At 36.2% G+C, this 26,537-nt stretch overlaps 1 protein-coding gene across 1 annotated transcript in view; it reads right to left on the bottom strand.

Annotated features, from left to right (window-relative positions):
• Cbp80 (Nuclear cap-binding protein subunit 1) overlaps nucleotides 1–26,537 on the bottom strand; it is a 393,330-nt gene that overhangs the window by 69,154 nt on the left and 297,639 nt on the right. Inside the window, exon 18 of the mRNA XM_090368459.1 lies at nucleotides 19,502–19,601. Within this exon, the coding sequence (XP_090224585.1) occupies nucleotides 19,502–19,601 (100 nt within the window). The remainder of the gene's footprint in view (nucleotides 1–19,501; nucleotides 19,602–26,537) is intronic.

Here is a 26,537-nt window from a genome sequence, read left to right as displayed (position 1 = left end):
CTTGCAAGCATATAGCAGCAGGATTGTAACGGTTAATTAGTTCATAGATATCATCAATATTGCTGCGAAAACCTCTGCAATTCCATTGTATGATTTGTTCCATCATTTGGTTTTGTGAGCAGAAGAGGAGTCTGTTTGCTTTTTGTGAGAGGCTTATTTATATCTCTCGTGTTTTGATTTTTCTTTTCTTGAAAAATTTGGGCGTCTTGAGTCATTGCCTTCTTCCATATCATCGTCTGCATGTATTTCAAGCAGATCTTCTGAGTTAGTGGTATCATCGGTGTCCATGCTTGAGGGGTGAGATTGCTTCACCTCAACTGGATCTAATTTTTCCGCTGCTTGGCAATGGGGAAGTCTCTGGGATGGAACTGTCAGTGGCGTATTACTGCATTGATCGACTGCCTTTGATGTATGTTGGACCGAGAGGACTGATCGAGCCCAGTCTGAGATCGAGGTATCTGGAGGGATGGACACTTCTGTCTGACATGCTATTGACTGGTGACTATAAGTAGCAGAGGCATAAGTGCATTTTGGATTATTTAATCTTATTTGTTTTCTTGCCTCTTGGTAGGAAACTTTATTTTCAACTTTATACTTTTGTATCTTTTTCCCCAACTTCCAGAGGTCGCAGTCTTTGGAGTATGCTGGATGGCTGCCCTTGCAATTTGGACACTGTGGGGTTGGTGCCTTACATTCTGTTCGTGTGTGAGTTTTACACCCACAGTTTGCACATGTTGCGTCTCCACGGCATGCTGTCTGGGAATGGCCAAATTTCTGGCATTTAAAACATCTTAGGGGGTTCGGAATATATGGCCGAACGCGACAGTTTAAATATCCTGCCTTGACTGAAGCTGGTAGGTTTGGAGAACTGAAAGTTAATATTATACTCCGGGTAGGAACTAAACTGCCATCTTTTCGGATCATGATCCTCTTTGCCTGAATGACCTTTTCTTCTTTAAGTTCCTGGGCTATTTCATCTTCAGGAACGTTTAATAGATCCCATTCAGTGATCACTCCCTTTGAAGAATTGAGGGTGGTGCGATTTGAACTGGGATTCCACTCAAAAATATCAAACTTAATAATAGTTCAGAGTGTCGAGGATTGGTGGTCTCTATTAATAAATCTCCAGATTGGAGACGTTCACCATTTTTGGGGAACCTGCGGCATGTTCGAGGCATCTCTGAATGATAAAGGGGGAGAGTTGCCCACAGGTTGTGTTGACAGAGAATGTATTATCAGGAATGCTGGTAATTCCTGTCTGCCAATGTCTTTCTTCATTCTCTTTGATAGAGAGAAGTCATGGTCAGTGTCATGAATGTCATTTGCTTGAGAGCTCTTCGGCTCTAAGCATGGAAAGTCACTTGTTTCCATTTCTGCTCCTTTTAGCCCCGGGGGTTGTCTTATCCTCCAGATTACCGGCCCCGCTACGTGGAGGCAGGAGCGGTGCCACCAGTGACCAAGCGGTTGTTGAAGTAAATAAAGGGTTAGTAATGAATATATAGAATAAAAAAGAAAGGTAGATTTCCTCTCTCGGTTCTTACTTTTGTCCTTTAAAGTACAGAACCTCTTCAAGTAAACAAAAGAACAGGTGATGCTAGAAAAGAATCGAAACTATAACACTTTGGGAGATCACTATATATTCGCAGGAAGAAAATCGCTTGGCACTCAGGGCCGGTTCCATGGGGGTTTAATATTTCTGGGATCAGGTTGGGGGTTCACCGCTGTGATCCTGGGGTGTTGGACTGTCCATGTGTCAATAGTGAGGAACACATTATGAGTTTTAAATTATGTAATTTTTTTTCAACGTATAATTTCATAATTTATTCATATAAGGAGATTTGGTAAAGAAGAAATTCTACTGACTGAATAAAAGGTAACTCCTTTTTTATTTCTAAAATATTAATAGAACGTAGGAAAAATTGAGCATATCATTTATGTAGTATTTATGTACTATTTAAGCTCTCATTTATGTAGTATATATCGATAATTACTTTGACTAAGTACTTTCTTCAACCTCTCCTTACAATAGCTGATCATTTTTAATGCGACCTTATTATATCTATCAGTAACAAAATGGGAGATTGGTTTATTGGTTTGACACATGCTTACATTAATATAACTTTAAAATTTGTTGCCCAAAAACATTTTATTTTTAAGATGTCTTAAAAATAAAATAAAAAATAAAGTCATCTGTCTGCCTGTGTTGTGGCCCCCCAAGGGGGGGCACAACACAGGCAGACAGATGACTGTCAATAAATCTAACAGATGACTGTCAATAAATAGATGGCAACTATTTATTGACAGACAGACAAACAGATGACTGTCAATAAATCTAACAATTATTTGTAGACAGGGAGATTATAATTCCATTGCACAATGCAATTTGGAAACTGCAGCCAAAATCCTGTGTTCAGCTATGGAACACACACCTGAGAGAGAGAGAAGTCACACTTCATGAAAGGTCCAAAGACAGATAGGCAAACAATTTTTCTGAGAAATATGAAATGTTTTTATTAAAAGTTTAAGACAAAGTAAGTAAAATATTAGTAAACATTTAGTGAATATTACATCGCAGTATGCACAGCCAAGTGAAACAACTATTTTCATATAACTGTAGTTAATTAGTTAGTTAATCAAATGATAATATAATAATTAGCCATTTACTAATTGTTAATTAATCACTTCTATTAATGAGAAAAAGAAAAATTCAATTAATTTCAATTGTGTATACAACCCAATTTTTTTTCTTTCTTTTTTTTCCTTTTCTTGCTGATGTAGCAGAAGTCCCTGGCTTCCTTGAACTGTTTAGCAAATACTAACAGATATTATTTTCACATAAGAAAATCTATTTTTGATTGCCTTTGAAAATTAGACAACTTGATCAGTTTTTCTTGAAAAATACAAAAAAATGTAAGATTTTGAAAAGACAGTTTTTCAGTATTAGTATTAGCCATAACTTGAAAAAGCCACAGGCTTTTGCTGAACCAACCAAAAAACAAATATGTAAAATAAAATAAAATACAAAAAATAAAAATAACTATATTAAAAAAAGAAAATAAACAAACTGAGTTTTTCTCCTTATGTAAGAAGGAAAACCCACATGAAGATAACTTATTCTAGTTACGAACTTATGAAGAAAAGAAAACTTACTACAATCTATTCAAAATCTCTTTCCCCATAATATGTATTTATGGGCCTTATTTTTAGAATTATTTAAAACAGAGCGAAGATTTCTTGTTCATCCTTTGTACTCTCTCTCCTCTCTGAGCCTTATACACTTCATTTAGGTCCCCCTCTAAGGTGCCTGATTGCTAAACTCTGTAGCACACATATTTAAGTCTCTTGTCTAATGGGTGCCCTTTAGTATATCTCACCAAACAGTTTGCCTGTCTCTGAACCTTTCACAAAGCCCACTTTTTGATTTTCTTTAAATGCCTTATACAGTGGGATTATGACTGCTCTATCTCTATAAGCAAATGTTTGTTAGATCATTGATAACACATCTTGGATTCACCTTGTCGTCTGTCTATACTGCTTAGAGAACTCATATCCCTATCTTTATTCTACAGTTTTTAATTCAACCCAACCAAATATAAAACCTATTTAGTTGCATTAAAACATAGATGGCATGTTCTGATTATCTTTTATACATATCTAAGCCATCTTGAAGGAGAATTGCTTGGTACTGATCATTAACCATTCTCCCAATCTTCACATCAGCTGCAAATTTTGACATCCCTATCCCTTTGTTGATATTATAAAAAATCTAGGAAATGAAATCCTGCAACCATCCTTGGCACATAACAGAAAACCATGCTACTATCCCACATTAACCCCAGGGGCTCACATCAGGGTCCTGAGCTGGATATCGTCATTCTTCTCTTTCTTGGTGATTCCCTTCTATTTCTTTCTCTCTCTCTCTCTCTCTCTCTCTCTCTCTCACACAGGGTAAACTCGAGAATTTTTTTGGCTGGTGCAGCATAAGCCTCAGACTTCCTTGCACCATATGGCTAATAATAATAATAATAATTTCTATTTTGCAGCACCTGATAGCTAATTTGTTAAAAAACAAAATAACCAAAACACAAATCAAATTTTTTCTTAAAAATTCCAATCAACTTTAACATAGTTTTACTCTTTTTTGCAAAAACAATAAGAAGAAGCTCTGTCACCATCAAATTGGGTAAAAATATATTTTCCATTGTAAATCTGAAGAATAGGCAGCTATATGTAACACACACACACACACACCTCAACTGTATATGTGTTTGTAACTGAATGTATAAGAGCAGGGGAAAATAAGCTAGGCAGAATTTAAAAAAATACATTGATAGTGCCCTATTTATGCTTTATGTTCCATTAATAATTTGAAATCGCTAATTTATTTCTATATTACATATTTCCTAGAGTGTATGCATTGTTATTATGTATTTTCAATGTATAAAATCATTCATTCATTTTGCAAGATTTTCAATACCAGTTCATGGTATAGTACTTAATGGTACTATAGTATGATTAGTATAAAACAATTGCGATGCTCAAGTTCTATGTTGTATTTCAGTATGTAGAAGAATAAGAGAAATTTACTTCAATATCGTTCGAAAACATTTCAGTATGACACTCTCCAAAATTTAAACGAGTATAAAAATTATTATTTGTGTCGCAAAAGAGGAAAGGACTGAGCGATTGTTCAGCATAGTGTATAGTTTCCTCATTGGTCTAGCTATAATTTTGAACTCTGGATCTTTAAAGAGCCTGTTAAATCAGAGTACAAGCTAAAAATAGGTGACAAAAAATTACACCAACCAATTACAGTAACACTGAAAAATACTTTATTTCCATCCCATATGTTGAGCAATGGCACAAACAGCTTAACCCATTAGCACCTGGTGTACTCGTATGGCAATGCTAATTCAAAATGTTGTTATTTTGAAACTGTCGCAATTTCATGAAATATTTTTTATATAGTTTATCCGTAAATATCAGGAAATGATTCATATACCGCTGTCAGCGCCAGATGTCTTCAGTACCAATCTTGTATCCGTTGCAAGAGGCCAATTTATTTTTCTAGTGACTCATGGAAGTTATCATCAAATTTTTTTTTTTTTTTTTAATATAGAGTGTGTTTTAATTGTCTGTTTTCAATTAAATTTAGAGACAATTTAGAGACAATATATGCTGTAAGTATGACAAAATTTCATTTATTACATTTTTTGTTTATATCTTACCATCCTCAAATGGGGACGTTAGGCATTAACTGTATATAAGTTTTATTTTTGTTTAGTGAATCATAAACCAGGTGATAATGGAACCAAAGATTTTTTTATGGCAAGAAGAAATACACCAAACTTGAGGAAGCTATTGAAGACGTTGCAAATCAAGAATCTAATAATAATGAGGTTTTTAAAATTTGCATATTACCTCCAAATTTTGACAAGTTGACAGATTGTCAAGAGTTCGATGAAGATGTTTTACAGGACCTTAATTCATTTCCAAAAGAAATTCCTGGTTCTATGGAAATTTCATTTGAAAATACCAACAAAGATAAAATCTTGATGAAGATGATGTTCTGGAAGATAAAAGTGGTAGTGATTCAATGGTATATCTTGATTTCGAAAAAGCAAAATAGTCGAAGAGACATCCAGAACATTCACCTTTCGGAACAAATATGAACTTTGTTTTACAAGTGAGTTGGCACCTCCGTAGCCAGGTGGGAAGGAGCAGCAGTGCGTAGCACACGCTTCTTCATTAGACCGGGGTTCGAGCCCGCAATCCCACCAAATACAGAGGATGCAGAAAGGTCAGGGAATGACCACCGCATATCCCCAGAGCAATATGGCCTTAGTTGCTAATGCTCCTAAAAACCAAATAACAAACAAACAAGCCTCATGTTGTAGTCTGAGCAAGAGAAGAATACCGTTAGCACTGAGCTTGCTCAATCCTTTCAAAGCTTTAAATATCTCAATCAGATAGTCTTTGGGTGCCTAGTCTCCAGGAGCTGGGAATTACAGAACTGATGCCTTTCTTGGTAAGATCATCCTTTTGTTCCCATTGCCTTCTCTGCAGAACATTCCAGCATATCTACATCCTATATAAAGTTAAGCCTCTAGATCTACATGCAGTACTCAAGATGCGGTGTAACCAGTGCCTTGTATAATGGGATAATCACCTCTTTATCTTGCTAGCAAAGTTTCTATATATCATTGACAAAACTCCAGAAGCTGTCCTTGCATCATGTCTGCACTGCCCAGAACACTTCATATGTAACTGTACATTTAACTCCAGGTCTTTTTCATTTTCCAATACCCTAAATGTAGTACCATACAGTTGGTATTTTAATCTGGAATCAGTGCTATTCATATGCAGTACTTGCTTTTTGTGAATGTTAGCAATTTCTTCTGCAATTTCTGAGCCCATCTGCATAATATTTCTAGATCTTGTTGCAGTGGCTTACATTGATTACTGTCATTAATCACCCCGCCAACCTTTGTATCATTTGTGCAAACTGAGATGTTAAACCGATATGCCGTCATCAATATTATTAATAATTATAGAAAGCAATTGGCCCAGCACTGAACCCTGGCTACTTCACTAACGTTAGTCCACAAAGAGCAGTGTTTGCTACTAACCACTCTGTTTTCTCCCACTCAACCGCCACTTTATCCATAGCAATAACTTTCCCTTAATTCCACACTTCTCCAATTTATGCAGCATTCTTTTATTTGCAACAGTATCGAAAACTTTCCTGAAATCCAAATATATGATGTTAAAATTATTTTTTTACATCCAGTTTCTTTGTTACTGCATCATAAGAGCCTGTTAACCCATTAATGCCTATGAAAAAACTACCTATCAAAACTCATTTTGCTCAATATTATGGTGAGATTATAAGTCAAGGAAACAAACAATACCAAATTTCAAAGAAAGTATATTTATTTTTTTAGAAAAACAGGCTTTCTCAAATGGGGACGTTAGGCAGATAAGTGGTACTTTCTGAAGCAGCCTTTTTCAATGCACATTGTTTTCTGGCAATTGTTACATGACTACCTAGCTTTCATATGACAAACACAACATTTTAATTGTCTATCAAGTTTTTCTGGAAAGTGATGGCCTATAATAATTTTCATGGAACTTCCAGCTTTTCGCTTCTTATTGCTTCTTGTTGATGCAGCATCTTTCAAATAACTTTGTACGATGTTTTGACGAAAATCTAATTGATTAATTTTTGTCTCTGCTGTCATTTGGTGAAACTTCCACACATTAATGATGGTCATATCTTACATGTACGTAAACAGGACCCACCACCATTTCTTGCCTCTTATTGCTATCCTGTACAAAGATATACATTGGTCATGGGTATCTATGCCATTTATTCCACTATTGTACGATGCAAATGATGCAGGTTGTTCTACATTGGTCAAAAACTGCAAAAGCTAAAGTCAATGTTTTACGTTTTGTAATGGTTCAACAAAATCATAATTGGTAAAAATAGAACATATGTTGTTATCTTTCCATTTTATACATAACATGAAGTTATGACATCAAACATATAGTCATAAGTCTGTAACTAACTCTTTCCTTTTTTTTCTCCATTTTTTTTAGACACCATACTGAGGGGCAATCGTGTTGAATTCGATTGTCCCTCACAGTTCCTGTAGCTCATATTTTCTTCGTTTTCAAAAATATCATCAACGAGTATGTTGTAAAATAATTGTCGAAGAAAACTACGTAGTTTGATGGATCCAGCACATTCCAATAAATCGATATCACTCTTGCACCTACAGGTATACTCTTCACGTTTTTGGTTTCTTTAGTTGGTTTTCCACAAAAGACGTCAAAAGCATAGCAATAACCAGAAGAACTACTTACCATCCAAATTTTGTAACCGAACTTCACTGGTTTCCCCTTGATAAATTGTTTGGCTGGATTATGTCCAAAATATTTCACCATTGATATAGATCCTTGTGGAAAAAAAACCCACTGGAAAAATTGTTTTATGAGCATATTCATTATTGGCCTAACTTTGTACATTCGATCTTAACAATTTCCAATTTCATCATTATTGGCCAGATGTACAAATCTCTTTATTTTTATATATCGATCTCTTGACATGGAATTATAAATGCATGAGACACCCAAGTCCTTGTCCAGTGACCAATACATTCTTTCTTGAGGAAGGTTGTGATATTCTGTCAAAAGCAATATTGCAATAAAACTTCTCATTTCTTTGTTGGTGACAGTAAATTCATGACTGTTTTTTTGTTGAGCATATATTATCGTTTGTTCGCATATAGTCTACGATTTCATCACTAAAAGTTTTCGAATATTTTGGGTGGGGACAAATCTTAAGTCTCTTTTCACAGCATCTAACTCACTTGTTGTTGTTATTTGGTTTTTAGGAGCATTAGCAATTAAGGCCATATTGCTCTGGGGATATGCGGTGGTCATTCCCTGACCTTTCCGCATCCTCCATATTTGGTGGTGACGGGCTCGAACCCCGGTCTAATCAAGAAGCATGCGCTACGCACTGCTGCTCCTTCCCACCTGGCTACGGAGGCGGCCTACAACATGAGGGAATATAAATTCAAACTGAGGAAGAACGTTGCAGAATAGACGTGTGGATGTTTGCCTTCAGCCAGTGAGTGGCTGATTTTTGGAACAGATTTACATCTGTTATTGTCGAAGTGCACAGTTTGAATAAATTCAAGGAATAAATTTAGACAAATTATTGGAGTGGAAAGACTAGAGGAAGTATACGATATCAAAAATATTTTTTGTATCCAGTTCATTTCTTATTGCATTATAGTATCCAATTAGATTTTTCGGACAAGACAGCCCGTCTTGTCTGACAAACTGCAGTATACTTGCATTCCTGTCTAGATGGTCCTGTATTACCTCTTTAACCAGTGACTTTATTATTTTCTCTGGAACAGTGGTTAAGCTAACCAGTCTGTAATTACTTGTGTCACCTTCTGATCCCCTTTGTGAATTGGGGATACATTTGCACATCTCCAGTTCATAGGGCCTCCCCTAAATCAGGATGCTCTAATAATTATGGCTAAGGGTTTGATTTTCTCCTTTGCTGTCTCCCTTAATATAATTGGGCACATCCCCTCCACCCCCAGGTGCCTCCTTTATGTTTAGCTTCAACAATTTCTCCTCCGCTTTCCTTTTAGTTATCAATCATTTAGACTCCACCCATAATATAATTAACTTTAGGCATCCCATCTCTAAAAAATTTCTCATACATTAACAGATGCAAAATATATATATTCAGTTCATTAGTAACCTGAGCAGGATCACTTACTTATATATATCCTAGATTATTTATGGAATATAAAAGGATAGTTGGATAGGGCAGTTGCTAAGACTGCTGTAAAATACCATAACAATTCGCATAACAGCAGCTGTAACCGAGTACTGCATGCAGATATTATTAATTTGACAATTTAATTTCCTGGGTCCAGCTAATGGGATGCCACAGACAACCCTAATTTGTTAGCTGAGGAGGCAATAGTATCATACTAAAGCCTCTTCACCCCCATAACTTTTGGTTTCAATTTATGTAGCATATTTGCCAAACAAACTTTCTGGAAAGTAACTTTCTTAAAAGACTTGTTAATTAAAAATTATTCTAGTTATATTAACAAGCCAATTACTTCGGCTTAGGTTTTGTAAATTAAAATTAATAACAGAATTAATTTAAAGTAAATTTAAATCAAACAGTCTATACATCACAGCTATCCACTGCCCAGCTATTACGATCGATTTGGGTTTTAAATATTCAACCACTTCAAAAAAAAAAAAAAGACTCCAATCAGGTCTCTTTGCAGGTACCTAGTTTCAAGATTCTGAAATATACAGAACCAGTCTTGCTTAGAAAGAATACTTTGTGTCCCTAAGTAATCTTGTTCTTCTCTGCACCTGTTTCAATAGACCCACATCCTTCCTAAAATTAGGTTTTCAGACCTGTATGAAATATGTGATATGTAGCCTAGCCACTGCTTAATACAATGGTGTAATCACCTCCTCCTCCTAGTCTTTGATGATAAAATTCCTTTATACCATCAACAGAACATCGTGAGTGTCCTAGCAGCCTGTTCACACTCAACGAATTAAGTCAGACTATACACTTATCATAGTTTTTGTTTGTTCTCTACCACCTTGAATGTCATACCACCAAATTGGTACATTATTCTGAGATTGCTGCAGCCCATAAACATACATTTCATTTATAGAAGTTAAATATCAATTGTCGCTGAGTCCACCTCCCTAATTTTTTGTGTTGTTGCAGAAGTATGCCTTGCTTCCTCTCATTAACCACACTGCCAACCTTTATATCATCTGCAAACTTAGGCATTAAACTTGATAAGCATTCATCAATATCATTAAGAAATGCTAAAAATGATAAGAGACCCAGCACTGAAAGCAGAGGGACTCCACTAAACATTAGTCAAGAAGAGCAATTCTCATTAATAACTACTGTCTTCTAATGCTCAACCATTTCTTTATCCATAGTACTGATGCCTCTAATACTACATTGCTACACTTTGTATAGTAGTTTTTCACGTGGAACAGTGTCAGAAGCTTTAGAGAAATCTAAGTACATGATAAAATTATTTTTTACATACAGTTCCTCTGTTATTGTGCCACAGTAGATAATTATGTTGGTTACAATATCTTCCCTTAACAAATCTTTATGTTCACTGCCATATAACTGCATTAAACCACCATATTATTTTCCCTTGACTTGCAGTCCTGAGATCACTTGTTGTTAGTTAATGGGTGCATTAGTTACTGTTGCCACAGTGCTCCTTTCAAATGGTTTTCATTTCTTTCCTTGTTGCTGCCTAAATTTAATTAAAGCACTGTATAAGTTTTAAGAATAAAAAACATCAATAATACCCTCTCTATCCTGTAATACGAGGTTCGTTCAAGTTATTAGCATTAGCATAGGCATTTGATGCAAGAAAGCAAGCTTATGCAGCATCAGCCAAAAAAGAAATAAATAAAATAAATAAATAAATAAAAAATAACCACTTCCACTTCACCCCTCTGTTTGTTCGAAATACCTGTCCAGCTGAGCCTTAAACTTATTTAGGCTATCAACTTCCACGACAAGGGATGGAAGTCTATTTCACCAACCAACCACCCGCTGGCTAAAGGCAAATTTCCTCACGTCTATCCTACATCTGTCCTTTCTCAATTTGAATTTATGCCCTCTCAGGTGATTATTCTGAGCAAGAGGAAGAATTCCATCAGCATTGAGCATGCTCAAACCATTCAAGGCTTTATACACCTCTATCAGATCACCTCGCAGGTGCCTAGTCTCCAGACAGTGTAATTTGCAAAACTTAAGCCTTTCTTCGTAAGAGCACCACTTTGTTCCATTCACTAATCTTGTTGCCCTTCTCTGTACTCGTTCCAGCATCTCTACATCCTTCTTGAAATGAGGCCTCCAGACCTGTATACAGTACTCTAGGTGTGGTCTGACCATTGCCTTATAATCACCTCCTTATCCCTGCTAGAAAAATTCCTATATATCATCGACAATACACCATGAGCTACTCTTGCAGCCCGTCTGCACTGCTCAGAAAACTTGTCTGCACAACCACCCCCAGGTCCCTTTCATTCTCTACCACTGTCAGTGTGGTACCACAGAGTTGATACGTTACTCTGGGGTTGCTGTTTCCCATATGTAGTACTTTACATTTGTCAATGTTAAACTTCATTTGCCACCTCTCAGCCCATCTGCTCAACCTTTCCAGATCCTGTTGCAGTAGCATAGTGTCAGTAGTGTCCTTGACAACCCTGCCAACTTTCGTATCGCCTGCAAACTTGGACATTAAGCTTGATATACCATCATCAATATCATTTATAAATACAGAAAACAATAATGGACCCAATACTGAACCCTGAGGAACTCCACTAATAACATTAGTCCACGATGAGCAGTGTCCATTGATTACCACTCTGTCTTCTCCCCCTCAACCACCCCTTTATCCATAGCAGCAATTTGCCTCCAATGCCACACTGCTCCAATTTATAAGGTCTTAAAATTTATTTCTCATAAAGTACACAAGATACAGAATCTCCTAGAAGCTGCATACATTTTTCATCTGTTCTTCCAAGCTGTGAAGGCAGTGGAAAAGCATTCTTTGGGGGGGGGTATATGTTGCCCACTGGTAAATGGTAGAATCAGCTGATTATCAGCTAAGAAGAACCTCAATGTTGTTTTCTTTAAAACATTTTGCACATTTTCAGAATGATGGGAGTGAAGTGTTGTCCTGATGGAAACAAATGTGGTTCAGTCTGTGTGGATGTTTTTTCTGAAGTTCTGGGAAGAACTTTTTCTTCAGATTTCTACATATGAGCTTCCTGTCACTGTAGTGCCCTTGGGTACTATAGTTACAATGTGTAAGGATTATTCCATCAGTACCCCAGAAAATAGCAACTATCATTTTTATTCCATCAATAACCCAGAACTTTTTGGGTGGTGGTGAATCAGTGTGCTTCCATTGGGCAGACACGTTTTGCATCTGGATTGAAGAGTGGAACCCACATCTCATCCATTGTGACAATCAAGGAAAAGAAATATCCATTCACTGCAGCATCCCAAGTGAGCACTGCTTCAACACAAGTTGACACGATTGTCTTTTTGCTCCTGGGAAATATGCCTTGGAACTACTGAGCCGACACACTGCTCATTCTGAGATCTTCATGGAGTATTGTATGCATGGATCCAAATCTGGCTGTAGAAATGGCTGTAGCTGTTGAAATTTCATCTATTGTTGATCCTCTGTCACCCAAAACCATTTCCTCAACCTGGCAAACTTTGGCCTAAGAATGACTAGTTCAACGTCTTGGTGCACATGCTTTATTCTCACAGGCCTCCCATCCTTCACAAAACTTACATACCGAGCCAAGAAAATTTTTCATATCCATAAGGCCTACAGGACACGTCTGACTTTTCTTGATGGATTTCAATTGGACTTTTTCTAGTGAGATGCAAAAATCGATTGGATTATGACACTTTTTTCTTGATGAATGAAGTATTAAGTATTATAAACATAGTAACTGTTTAGGGTGCTGTAACTGTTTAGGATAGTAACTGTTTAGGATAATTTATTATCAATGACATACTGCATTGTGCTGCCACCTTCTGAAAACATTCAGAACTAATTGACAGTTAGACAAAAAGCAGTCAAGCATACATACCTTGATTATTTTGTGAGAAATAAATTTGGAGATTTTATAACTTGAACATACCTCATAGATTCTGCAAGGTCATGTTTTCATGCTTATATACAATATGCTGCTTGATGTGCTTATTAACAAAGAGGACAGTCAAGAATAATATGTGAACGTGTACATTCACATATATATATATATATATATAATATTAAAGATAATAGAAATAATACAAAAAGTAAATCAATCAAATAATACATTCAGGGATTTAAGAAAACGCAAAAAAAATTAAATAAATAAAATAAAATAAAAAATAATTATCGCTTTTTACCCCCAACCCAGATGACTTCAACTGGGACCAATCACCCAGACTGAAGGCAAAAAACGACAAGAGGTTCTCTGTTTCTGTAATGATCAATATATGCTAAGTAATTTAAATCTAAACAAATATAAACCAATATAGGCCAAATATAAATCAAATATAGTAATTAAAAAGTTAAGAAATTTTAGAATCAAAAGTAAGAAAATATAAGTAAATTATAAATGTAAGCATATATTAATCAACGTTGACCCGACAGAGAACGTAATTTAATGATTAAAATAAGATTAAATATATAATACATACTACATATTTACAGTATCCAGGACATAATGTAATAGTCGTCAAAATAATATGGGTGCACCCTAGGTGATGGATATGGTAAAAATAAATATAAATAAATAATTAATCAATTAGCCAATCAAATCTAAGTTAACGCAAAGAGAAACATGCAGATAGTAAGAAGAAAAACTAAAGGAGTAGGAATAATAGACCCTGAACTCCACAAAGGCGAAAAATAGTGGTATAGATAAGAAACAGTTTCTCCTACGTCCTCAGATTGCCCTAATAATTTCGGAGAAATAAAAATAAAGAGTGTAGGACGGCTTAAAGACATTACAAGATATAAGTTGTGGCTCGGGTATGCCCGGGATCGCAAACCCGTTCCTATAGTAGGACCCTGAGCTGAATTTGCATGTTACCTCAGCGTGAACTTAAGTAAACTTAAATGAATTTAACCATGTATAAAAAAAAAGAAAAAAAAAAGTGATACACTGTAATTTGCAAGCCAGTGGGTACAAGTTTTCTACGCCGTAAGACACCAAGAATGCAAAGTGTATCCTATGTACATATATACATGGCACTAAATATGACAATTATATTGAACCAATGGGTTCATCGGTGAAGACAGGATATTAGAGCTGGAAAAGGAATTAGAAAATGTGAATTGGAATATCATCAGTTTGGCTGAAACGAGAAGAAGAAATGAATCACTTATAAGTTTATCAAGCGGAAATCTGCTGTACACCAATGGAAACAGTGAAAGGAATGAAGGTGGAGTTGGGTTTCTGGTCCATAAAGATTTTAAAAACAACATTTTGGAATTCAAAAGTACATCACCAAGAGTGTCAAGACTAATACTCAAGATTTCTAAGGGGTACAAGCTAAAGATTATAATGATTTATGCACCAACATCGAGCCACGATGATGAAGAGGTTGAAGAAATGTACACCGAAATTGAGTCTTCTAGATGAGCAGAAAACCCACTACACTATTATTATGGGAGACTTCAATGCTAAGGTTGGAAAAAGACAAAACAGCGCAGAAAGGGGAACTACAGGAAATTTTGGAATTGGTGAAAGAAATGAAAGACTTGTGGAATTTGCAGAATCTCAAGGACTGTCAGTAATGAACACTTTTTTCAAGAAAAGGGTGAACAGAAAGTGGACATGGAAGAGTCCAAATGGATTAACTACTAATGAAATGGACTTCATCCTCACTAACAGAAGATACATTGTGAATGATGTTACCGTCCTGAATAAGGTAAATGTTGGAAGTGATCACAGAATGGTAAGATGTACACTTGATATAGATGTAGGAAAGGAAAGGAAAAAACTGACTTGAGTAAATAATACAAAGGTCTTTGAGATAACAGAAGAGGAGAAAAAGCAGTATGTACTGGAACTTAAGAACAAGTTTGAGCTTCTGCAGACTGCTGAGGACCAAGATATCGACGAGGAATATTACAACTTTTTGAAAGTGATAAAGCCCAAGAAACCTATAGGGAAAAAGAAATCCAAAGAAGAAAAAATTAGTCAAGAAACACTTGTCATGATGAACCGAATACGACAAATGAAGAGCAAGAAAAACACTGGCAGGGAGAAAATTGAGTATACTGAGTTATGCAAAGCCATTAGAAAGAGACTCAGAGAGGACATAAGAAGATTTAACACAAGAAAAGTAGAACAAGCATTAAGGGAAAACAAAGGATTTAAATCAGCAGCCATGAGCAGTAATACAGAAAGACAAATGAAACTGAAGAATAGTGATGGTGTACTTATAAACAGCAGAGAAGGCATAATTCAAATAGCATAATTCATTGAAGAAAATGAAGAATCAGAAAGCCCCGGGGGAAGATGAGGTTACTGTAGAGTTGTTAAAATTGGGAGGAAGAGACATAACACAAAAAACTGGCAAGGCTCTTCGCAAAGTGCATTAGAAAAGGTGTGACGCCTAAGCAGTGGAATAATGCAATCATAGTTCTGCTGCATAAGAAAGGAGATAAATCAGAAATTGGAAATTATAGACCAATTAGCTTGTTATCCCACATCTAAAGTTGTTCACAAGGGTCATTACTAACAGATTAGAAAGAATACTTGATGAGAATCAACCGAAAGAGCAAGCTGGCTTTAGGACAGGATTCTCAACTATGGATCACCTTCACGTAATATCAGAGCTAATGGAGAAAGCAAATGAATATAAAACACCATTATGCCTGGCATTTGTGGATTATGAAAAGGCATTTGACTCCATACAGCATAAGGCAATGTTTCGAGCACTGTAAAGACAAGGTATTGATACCCCATATATTATGATTTTAAAGAAAATATATGAGAGTGCTACCTCCTTTATTAGACTAGACAAAGACAGTAGGAAATTTAAAATTGAGAAAGGAGTTCGACAAGGAGAACACAATACCTCCAAAGCTGTTTACTGCTGCCCTTGAGGAAGCTTTCAGAAGATTAGACTGGTTGCAGAAAGGAGTCAATGTGAACGGAGAGTACCTAAACCATTTACGATTTGCAGATGACATTGTGGTCATAAGCCATGATCCCAAAGAATTAGAGGAAAATCTTAATCAGTTATGCACAGCTAGTAAGGATTTTGGACTAAAGATGAATATGGCTAAAACAAAAGTAATGATGAACAAGTATGCCATAGAAAGGGAAATAATGATTGAAGGAGCAGTAATTGAAAAGGTGGAGTCATATACTTATCTGGGACAAGTTATTAGCTGTAATAATGATAAATGGCTGGAAGTCAAGAGAAGAATAAATTTTGGATGGATAGCATTCAGGAAATATAGTCACATACTGAAGAGCACTATCCCAGTTTGTCTGAAACGTAAAATAATGAACCAACGTATACTCCCCACCATGACCTATGGAAGTGAAACTTGGGCACTCACCAAAAGAATGGAAGACAAGCTGAGAACTACACAGCGAAGAATGGAACGAATCATATTGGGAATCAGACTGTTAGATAAAAAGAGAAACACATGGATTAGGCAGCAAACTCAAGTAAAGGACATTCTTATCAAAACTAAAGAACTAAAATGGTCTTGGGCAGGACACATAGCTCGAAGACATGATGACAGACAGACTAAGAAAATAATAGAATGGTACCCAAGAGGAGCTAGAAGAAAACCCGGAAGACAACGGCGGAGATGGATAGATGAAATTCATGAGTTTTTGGGTACTAAATGGATGGCCAGTGCTCAAAACAGAAGGAACTGGAAAGTTGCTGGAGAGGCCTTCATCCTGCAGTGGACTGAAAATGGCTGATGATGATGATGAATGGGTTCAGAAAACAAATTTTTGAAATTAATTATGCTTATAGCTTTCCTGAAGTGGTATTTCAGGTAAGCGATAGGGAAATTATTATTAATCAACTTGTTGTACAATGCTATTATGTTTGCTGAACAGTTTTTATTATTATTGTAAATATAAGCAATCCTCAGACATTGGGATAAAATGATATTAGCATGCACTGATTTTGATATATTAGATCTCAGTTTGTAAGGCCGACTACACTGAAATTAAATGTGTCTCTTTTATTATATATGTTTACGTCTATATTATTATGGAATATTTCTATATGAAGATCCAGGTAATTTGCTATAGTATCAGAACTATTAGTTTTTTCTAATACACGTTCTTCTGGATATAATTTACTGTAATCCTGGACAAAATGTGGACAATTAAACACACATAGATCATCTACGTATCTGAATATAAATAGGTTATCTTGGAATGCTCTTTCTGTATATTATAGATAAATGTTTGCGATTATGCTTTATGCTTGTTACTTGCAAGTGACTGGCACTCCTATACTTGCAAGTTATACTTGAAATCCGGTGGCTAAAATAAGCTGAAAAAGTTTTATATGCAATTTTTTGGGATATGGAATATTCCTGGAACATTCCACACAAAAGGATGTCACAAAAACTACACAGTATTACCAAAACCAATTCAGTTTTAAGTTTGGTCATGTCAAAAAATTTTTTTTTTACAAAAAGTAGCTATATTAGTGTACCAAATTTTTAACATGCCCACTTTCCAAGTTTTAATACAATTAATGATGCAGATCAAAATTCAAAGTAAGAAATGCATGCTAAATTCATGTTATTTGGTTATTTGTTTTTTTTTTTTTAGGAGCATTGGCAACAAAGGCCATATTGCTCCATGGCGGTCATTCCCTGACCTTTCTCTATCCTCCGTATTTGGTGGTCACAGGCTCGAACCCTGGTCTAATCAAGAAGCGTGTGCTACGCACTGCCGCTCCTGCCCACCTGGCTATGGAGGCGGCGCTAAATTCATGTGGTTATCAACGTCAAATATATATATATATATATATATATATATATATATATATATATATATTTTTTTTTTAAGTTTTATTATTTTTTGTTATATTTTACAAACATTGCCAGTTAATAGTTAATTATAATGGATCTGTTTATCTACAGGATGGAACACGATAGACTGGTGAGTTTAATTTATAATAACTACTTACTGAAACAGAAGATGGCTCTGGAATGAACATAAATATGTTAATTACTTCAATGGCAATCAGTATTCATCAATTTAGCATAGTGGTTGTGTGTTTAAGGTTGAATTGCATGTTAAATGTGAATCTGCAACTGAAGTCCAGCACAGTCTTTGCAATAAGTTCAGTCTGAATCATAGAGGTGTCACAATTTCATAAAACACCATCATCACTTTGGAAAGAAAGAAAAAAAGGCAGTTGCGAGAGATGCGTTTCAACAAAGTTTCTCTCACTTAGAATGAAGCCAGTTTCAATCACTAGGAATCTCCTGATGATCAATAAGCCAAATTTTACATCTGGAATTACGCTTTCATCCCTACAAGTTAATGCTCACAGAGAAATTGAGTGAATATGATAAAGCAGTCTTCAGTTTTGTAGAGATTTTCAAAGATTGTTATAACAGAACCTAAATTTAATTACCAATATTTTATTGACAGATAAAACAAACTTTCACCTCTGCAGTGCTATAAATAAACACATGGTATTGGTCCAAAAGAAATCCGCAACAGAGTGACATAAAAACCACTGCACAGTTCTATGATTGTGGTTTGGTGCAGAACTGCATCATTGTCTGTATTTGATTGAGGACAATGCTGTAATTCTGCTACAGAAATTGCTGGATGAATTTTTGGTGGCACAACTTTAGGATCAAGAGTTAGTGTGGCTCGAGTAGTATAAGGCAACTGCCCATACAGCACATTTAAACATGAATTTGTTGTACTGGCTGTTTGGTGACTACCATTTCTCATTAAGCACACATGCAACGGATGGCAAGGGTGGTTGATCTTTCTGACCCAACATCTTTTTATAGCGCTATCTTAAGAGTGTGGTTTACACCAACAAACCTTGAACGGTTGCTAAACTGAAAGAGAGAATAATCATGAAAGATATTCAGGCAACTGATGATGCCATCAGAGTGTGTAATGCAGAAAGTCACAAAAAGAACTAAATAATGTATCAACAAACATGCATTTGGACTCGACTTAATTAATCTTCATTAAATAATGTCCACTTTAAGAATTATAATAAAGCTTTAGCAATTTAAAATGTGCCAGTCTGAAATTCTCAACACTATATATTACTTCACTTTTTGTACTCACAGCTACAACAACTGTAAGATTGGCAGTATATTAATATATGTATATATATCAAAAACCCACTTACTTTGCAACAGCAGCAAATGCATGTGAAAAAGACTTGCTGGCAATATTAAGAAGGGTCTGAACAAACACATCTATTTTCAGAGGATTATGAGTTGGTTCCACTGTAAATTAAAAGGGAAAATAAATATTTTAAATAACATCCATTCTAGCTTCACTTCCTGGGCCATGACTTACACTCTCATGTACATATTCTAGTTTAGAAGTTAATTAATATAATAGATTTATTAACTTGATACAGTATACTCTGACAGTGATATCAAACTCCAGCTCAAATTTTGATTCAAATTAAAAGAGATAAAATCTAATACAAGACTAATCTCATCTCATACTGGTCTAATCTACAATAGTTACTCATTCGCATATGATAAAATTGTTATGCTTAAGTTCATTTAACTACTAGAATAAAAGGAAAGAATTCCTCCTGTTCATAAAGCACAGCTAATATATAAATTAACCAAAAATTTGATTACATATTACATGAAAAGCAAAAATGTTCTTATTGTTCTTAACAAGAATACAAAATTAAAAAATCTACCAACATCACACACACTTGCTTTATTTGATTAAAACAGTATCAGTATTAACAGTGGCAAATGATGTATGAAAGCAAGCTTACATCATCAAAAAAACACCCTTTTTACCTATCCATCCCATCCAAAAGTTTTAATAATTTTTCCTTGAATTTATTCAGACTATCCACTTCCACAAGATTGGACAGAATCTTGTTCCAACATTCAATCACCTATTGCAGAAGACAAACTAATGCACATCTATTCTGCAATCAGCCCTCCTCAATTTGAATTTATGCCCCTCCATCTGCATAGTCTGAGTAAGAGGAAGAATAAAATCAGCACTGAATTTGCTCAAGACATTCAAGCCTTAAAGCAGGTGCCTAGTCTCCAGACACTGCACATTTGCAGAACTGAAGCCTTTCTTGGCAAGAGCATCCCTTTGTTCCCCCCTCATCAATTTCGTTGCTCTTTTCTGTATCCATTTGAACAGTTGTACATCCTTCTTAAAATGAAGCTTTCAGACCTGTATGTAGTAACCAAGATATGGCCTGATCACAGCCTTATACAATGGGATAATCACCTCCTTATCCCTGCTAGCAAAATTCCTGTATATCATTGACAAAATCTTATGTTCTGTCCTGGCAGAATCTTATGTTCTATCCTGTACTGTTCTGGAAACCTCATATCTGACTGCAGAAATATCCCCCCTAGGTCTTTTTCATTCTCCACTACCCTGAGTACCACACAGTTGATACATTACTCTGGGATTACTGTTACCCATATGCAGTACCTTGCATTTGTCATTGTAAAATTTCATTGCCATTTCTTAGCCCATCTGTCTAATTTTTCTAGATCTTGTTGCAGCATACCTTCATTACTGTCGTTAATCACACTGCCAACATTTGTATCATCTGCAAACTTAAACATTAAGCCTGATATAACCTCATCAGTATCATTAATAAATACAGAAAACAACAATGGGTCCAGCACCAAACCCTGTTGGACTCCAACAACATTCATCCAGAAAGAGCAGTATCCATTGATAATCACTCTTGTCTTTTCCCACTCAACCATCCCTTTATCTATAGCGGTAACTTTCCCTTAATGCTCTAATTTTTAAAGAAGTCTTTTAGGTGCAACAGTATCAAATGCTTTCCTTAAATCCAAGTACAGGTGACCCCCGCTTAACGCTGATCATGCGTTCCGGAAAAACAGAGCGCTAAGTGAGCGCCGAATTCCCATATGTATGTATTTGTGAGTTGCGGTCGGTGCCATAGGATATTTCCTAATCAACAATAAGCGGTAGTGAAAAGATACACAAATGTCGGTCAAAATATTTAATATTCAAATATTTGTACTTATAAAATATTCTACATTACCTACGTATATAATTATATGGTAACTACTTATGTATCAAAATTAAACTTAAAATTCCAATTAAAATCATGAATTTAATTTAATTATGAAAAATGTGTCGATTTTGGGTTGAACTTCGGCCCTCTTCCAAATAAACTAAAAGGGGTATTAATTTTAAATCTCTCGCAGCGTTACCACCAACAATAAAGTCAATCGATCCTTCGCCGCTTTGAAACCTGGCATGCTTTATCTTCTTTCAATATGAAACTTCTTGTAGGCAATCGTTTCCACAAAAGTCCTGCTTCATTTATGTTAAAAACTTGTTGAGAAGTATAACACATAATACCCCTCTTCAATAATTTTAACAAGTTCTTTTTTGAAACTTTCGGCTCCTTGATCTGCACTTGCAGCTTCTCCCTGGATTTTAAATCTATTCAACCAGCCCTTACTAATTTTAAATGGTTCCACTTTTTTTTTTTTTTAGGTGAGTTTTCTTCAGATCATCATATAGGCTAATATCTCTCTCTCTCTCTCTCTCTCTCTTTTATTATTTGTAATATTTAACTTAACTGAATTCTGCATTGGATATTATCTTCAATAAAATTAGTTAAAGTCTTTCCATTTCAATCGTAATAGCCGGCCTAGCCCTTGTTGCTTGCAGTGGAACAGCTATCTTTCCCACTGCTAAAATTAATTCTTTATTTTTTTTTTATAATTGTTCTTACAGTTAAACTTGCAAGTCCTAAATTATGGCACACATCCGCTTGTCTTTGATTGGAATCGATTCGCTTCAAAACGTCGCATTAAGGGAAAGTTACCGCTATAGATACAATGTTCAAGTAAACTGTCCGTTATGCACGATGTCTAATACTGTACTGAGTGATGACTAGACCTTGGATAAATGCATATAACGCAAATATTACAAGCAATATACAAAGGGTACTAGGAAAGTTTTGCAATACAGCTTTGTTTATTTAATTTTTTCAAAGTAATTTCCTCTACATTCAATACACCTCTCCATCCTCCGAAACCAATCTTTAAACCAGTTCTGCCAAGTTTCACTAGGGAGTAAAGCACACTCGTTGTCCCAAGCCAGTAGAAGGTCCTCATCACTGGAAAACCGCCTCCCTTTTAGCTTCATTTTCACATGCGGGAACAGTGCAAAGTCGCAGGGAGCAAGGTCTGGACTGTAGGGAGGGTGCTCGAGAAGTTTCAGTCCTGTCGTGGTCAAATATTCGATGCAGGCTTTGGCGCGGTGAGCTGGAGTATTTTCGTGATGGAGGTGCCAGGTGTCCATTCTTGACTTTGGCCGCAGGTTCTTCATAGATCCAATGACTTTAGGCAGGCATTGTTCAGTATACCACTTAGCTGTGACTGTCTTCTGCGTGTCCAAAACGAAACGTTCCACAATTCCACTCGATTTGAAAAATACAGCTATCATTTTCTTCTTTACAGATCGGGATTTGCTGACAATTACGGGTGTGTCGTCATCATCAAAGACCCAAACTTTGTTTTGAGCCTTGGTCGGCAGATCGTAATAGTACAGCCAAGTCTCGTCACCTGTCACGATGTTGTTCACATACCGAGATTGTCCCTTATCAAACTTTTTTAACATCTCCCGGCACCAAGTAACACATCGTGTCATCTGCTCTTCAGTCAGTTGATGCGGCACCCAGAGAGAACAAAGTTTTTTCACGTGCAAATGATCTTGCAGAATCGAACGAATTGCTGGTGCATTTAGGCCCAAAGTATCCTCTATCTGTTGGTAGTTCACTCGCCTGTTTTCGTCAAGCATTTTCCTCACAGCCGTAACGTTTTCCTCCATAACTGACGTTCGTGGCCTTCCCGGCCTCTCAGAATCCTCCAGAGTGAAATTTCCCCTTTGGAATTCTCTATACCACCTGAATATCGTTGTACGATGTGGACAATCATCATCTAGTGCAAGAGTCATTTCTTCTAAGCACTGGTCTATGGTTAAACCACGCACGAAATTATACCGCAAAACTGTCCTTATCTCATTTCGTGACCACGATGCCATCGCAAGCACTTTACACTCTCACTACTAATGAATAACTGAGCCCATCGACTTGGCGCGGCGGCTACTATGCACGTATGAACATGACTCAACAAGCAGCTTCCTGTGATTCATTGTTGCGTCATATTGCAAAACTTTCCTAGTACCCTTTGTACTTGTTAATCAAACTGTTTAAAGTGGCATCTGAATAACAGGGTACACTATTGAAGCAATTAAGATAGAAAGATAAGAAATATAATAATTGTGACATGTCATGGGTGACTGTGGCTTACTAGCCCTTCACAGATAATGAGAGATGTAACATTCCCCTGATGGGGCCTGAGCATGACAGGCATCAGGTACAAAATAGAAGGGATAAAACCCTATTAGAGACATGATTGAAAGATGAAACACTGTGGTAGAAATGGGCAATGTAAACCCACAGTCACACAACCAGAACTATGAACTGTACAACAACCCTTAAGCAGTAAGAACCTAATACCTACCAACAAAAGTGGACTGTATGGTTATGTATAGAAGTTGTAATAATATATGACCCCTTGTAAGTTGGTTGTGGCCTAGTTGGAGGGGGTTATGACACTGTATAAATAGTATAAATAGTATTGTGAATTGTTAATCAAACTGTTTAATGAGGCATCTGAACAACAGGGTACACTAGTAAGGTAATTAAGATAGAAAGATAAAAATAATAATTGTGACATGTAAAAAGGTGACTGTGGCCAACTAGCCCTACACAGAAAAGAGAGAAGTAACATTCCCCTGATGGGGCCTGTGCATGACATGCATGAGGTATTAAACTGAAGGGATAAAATCCTATCAGAGACATGATCTTAACATGAAACCCTGAGGTAGTAATGGGCAATGTAAACCCACAGTCACACAACCAGATCTATGAATGGTACAAAAACCTTAAAGTAGTAAGAACTTAATTCCTGCCAAGGAACAAAAGTGTATAGTACGGATATGAATTGTACTTGTAATAATACATGACCCCTTGTAAGCTGGTTGTTGCCTAGAGGGAGGGGGTTATGACACTGTATAAATAGTATTATGAATTGTTAATCAAATGTTTAATGAGGTATCTGAATAAAAGGGTACACTATTGAAGTAATTAAGATAGAAAGATAAGGAAAATAATAATTGTGACATGTAATGGGTGACTGTGGCTTACTAGCCCTACACAGATAAGAGAGATGTAACATTCCCCTGATGGGGCCTGTGCATGACATGCAACAGGTACTAAATAGAAGGGATAAAACCCCATTAGAGACATGATTGAAAGATCAAATACTGTGGTAGAAATGGGCAACGTAAACCCACAGTCACACAACCAGAACTATGAATTGTACAATAATCCTTAAGGTAGTAAGAACCTAATACCAACCAACAAAAGTGGATTGTATGGTTATGTATAGAAGTTGTAATAATATATCACCCCCTGTAAGCTGGTTGTGGCCTAGCTGGGGGGGGGGATTATGACATTGTATAAATAGTATTGTGAATTGTTAACCAAACTGTTTAATGTGGTATCTGAACAAAAGGGTACACTAGCAAGGTAATTAAGATAGAAAGATAAAAATAATAATTGTGACATGTAAGGGTGACTGTGGCCAACTAGCCCCACACAGAAAAGAGAGAAGTAACATTCCCCTGATGGGGCCTGTGCATGACATGCATGAGGTATTAAATTGAAGAGATAAAATCCTATCAGAGATATGATCTTAACATGAAACCCTGTGGTAGTAATGGGCAATGTAAACCCATAGTCACACAACCATATTTTTGAATTGTACTAAAACCTTAAAGTAGTAAGAACTTAATTCCTGCCAAGGAATAAAAGTGTATAGTATGGATATGAATTGTACTTGTAATAATACATGACCCCTTGTAAGCTGGTTGTTGCCTAGCTGGAAGGGGTTATGACACTGTATAAATAGTAGTCTGAATTGTTAATCAAACTGATTAAAGTGGCATCTGAATAAAAGGGTACACTATTGAAGCAATTAAGATAGAAAGATAAGAAATATAATAATTGTGAAATGTAATGGGTTACTGTGGCTTACTAGCCCTACACAGAAAATGAGAGATGTAACATTCCCCTGATGGGGCCTGAGCATGACATGCATCAGGTACAAAATAGAAGGGATAAAACCCTACTAGAGACATGATTGAAAGATGAAACACTGTGGTAGAAATGGGCAATGTAAACCCACAGTCACACAACCAGAACTATGAACTGTACAATAACCCTTAAAGTAGTAAGAACCTAATACCTACCAACATAAGTGGACTGTATGGTTATGTATAGAAGTTGTAATAATATATGACCCCTTGTAAGTTGATTGTGGCCTAGCTGGAGGGGGTTATGGCACTGTACAAATAGTATTCTGATTTGTTAATCATACTGTTAAATGTAGTATTTGAACAAAAGGGTACACTAGTAAGGTAATTAAGATAGAAAGATAAAAATAATAAAAAATTGTGACGGGTAAAAGGGAGACTGTGGCCAACTAGCCCTACACAGAAAAGAGAGAAGTAACATTCCCCTGATGGGGCCTGTGCAGGACATGCAACAGGTACTAAATTGAAGGGATAAAACCCTACTAGAGAAATGATCTAAAGATGGAACACTGTGGAAGTAATGGGCAACGTAAACCCACAGTCACACAACCAGAACTATGAACTGTACAATAATCCTTAAAGTAGAAAGAACCTACTATCTACCAACAAAATGGATTGTAAGGTTATGTATAGAGGTGGTAATAATATATGACCCCCTGTAAGTTGGTTGCGGCCTAACTGGAGGGGGTCATGACACTGTATAAATAGTATTCTGAATTGTTAATCAACTGAGTAATGTGGTAATCCTCCTAAAGTAGTAAGAACTTAATATCAACCAAGGAATAAAAAGTGGACTGTAAGGGTACGCATAGTACTGTAAGAATATATGACCCCACGTACGCACAGTGGTGGTAACCCAAAACCAGGGTCACTCAAGGCCATCACGGAGGCAGAGAATTGCTGCTTGCTGTGATGGGGACTGTTGGGAGAACTGGGGGGTAATGACACTGTGTAAATAGCATCCAGAAGGGATAACCAAATAGTTAAACGTGATATCAGAACAAAAGGGTACA

This window comes from Mastigoproctus giganteus, chromosome 2 (assembly GCF_048544385.1).
Source record: "Mastigoproctus giganteus isolate SK-2022 chromosome 2, ASM4854438v1, whole genome shotgun sequence".
NCBI classification, from domain to species: domain Eukaryota; kingdom Metazoa; phylum Arthropoda; class Arachnida; order Uropygi; family Thelyphonidae; genus Mastigoproctus; species Mastigoproctus giganteus.
Note: the sequence above shows the minus strand (reverse complement) of the source record. Positions and strands in the feature narration are given on the sequence as shown.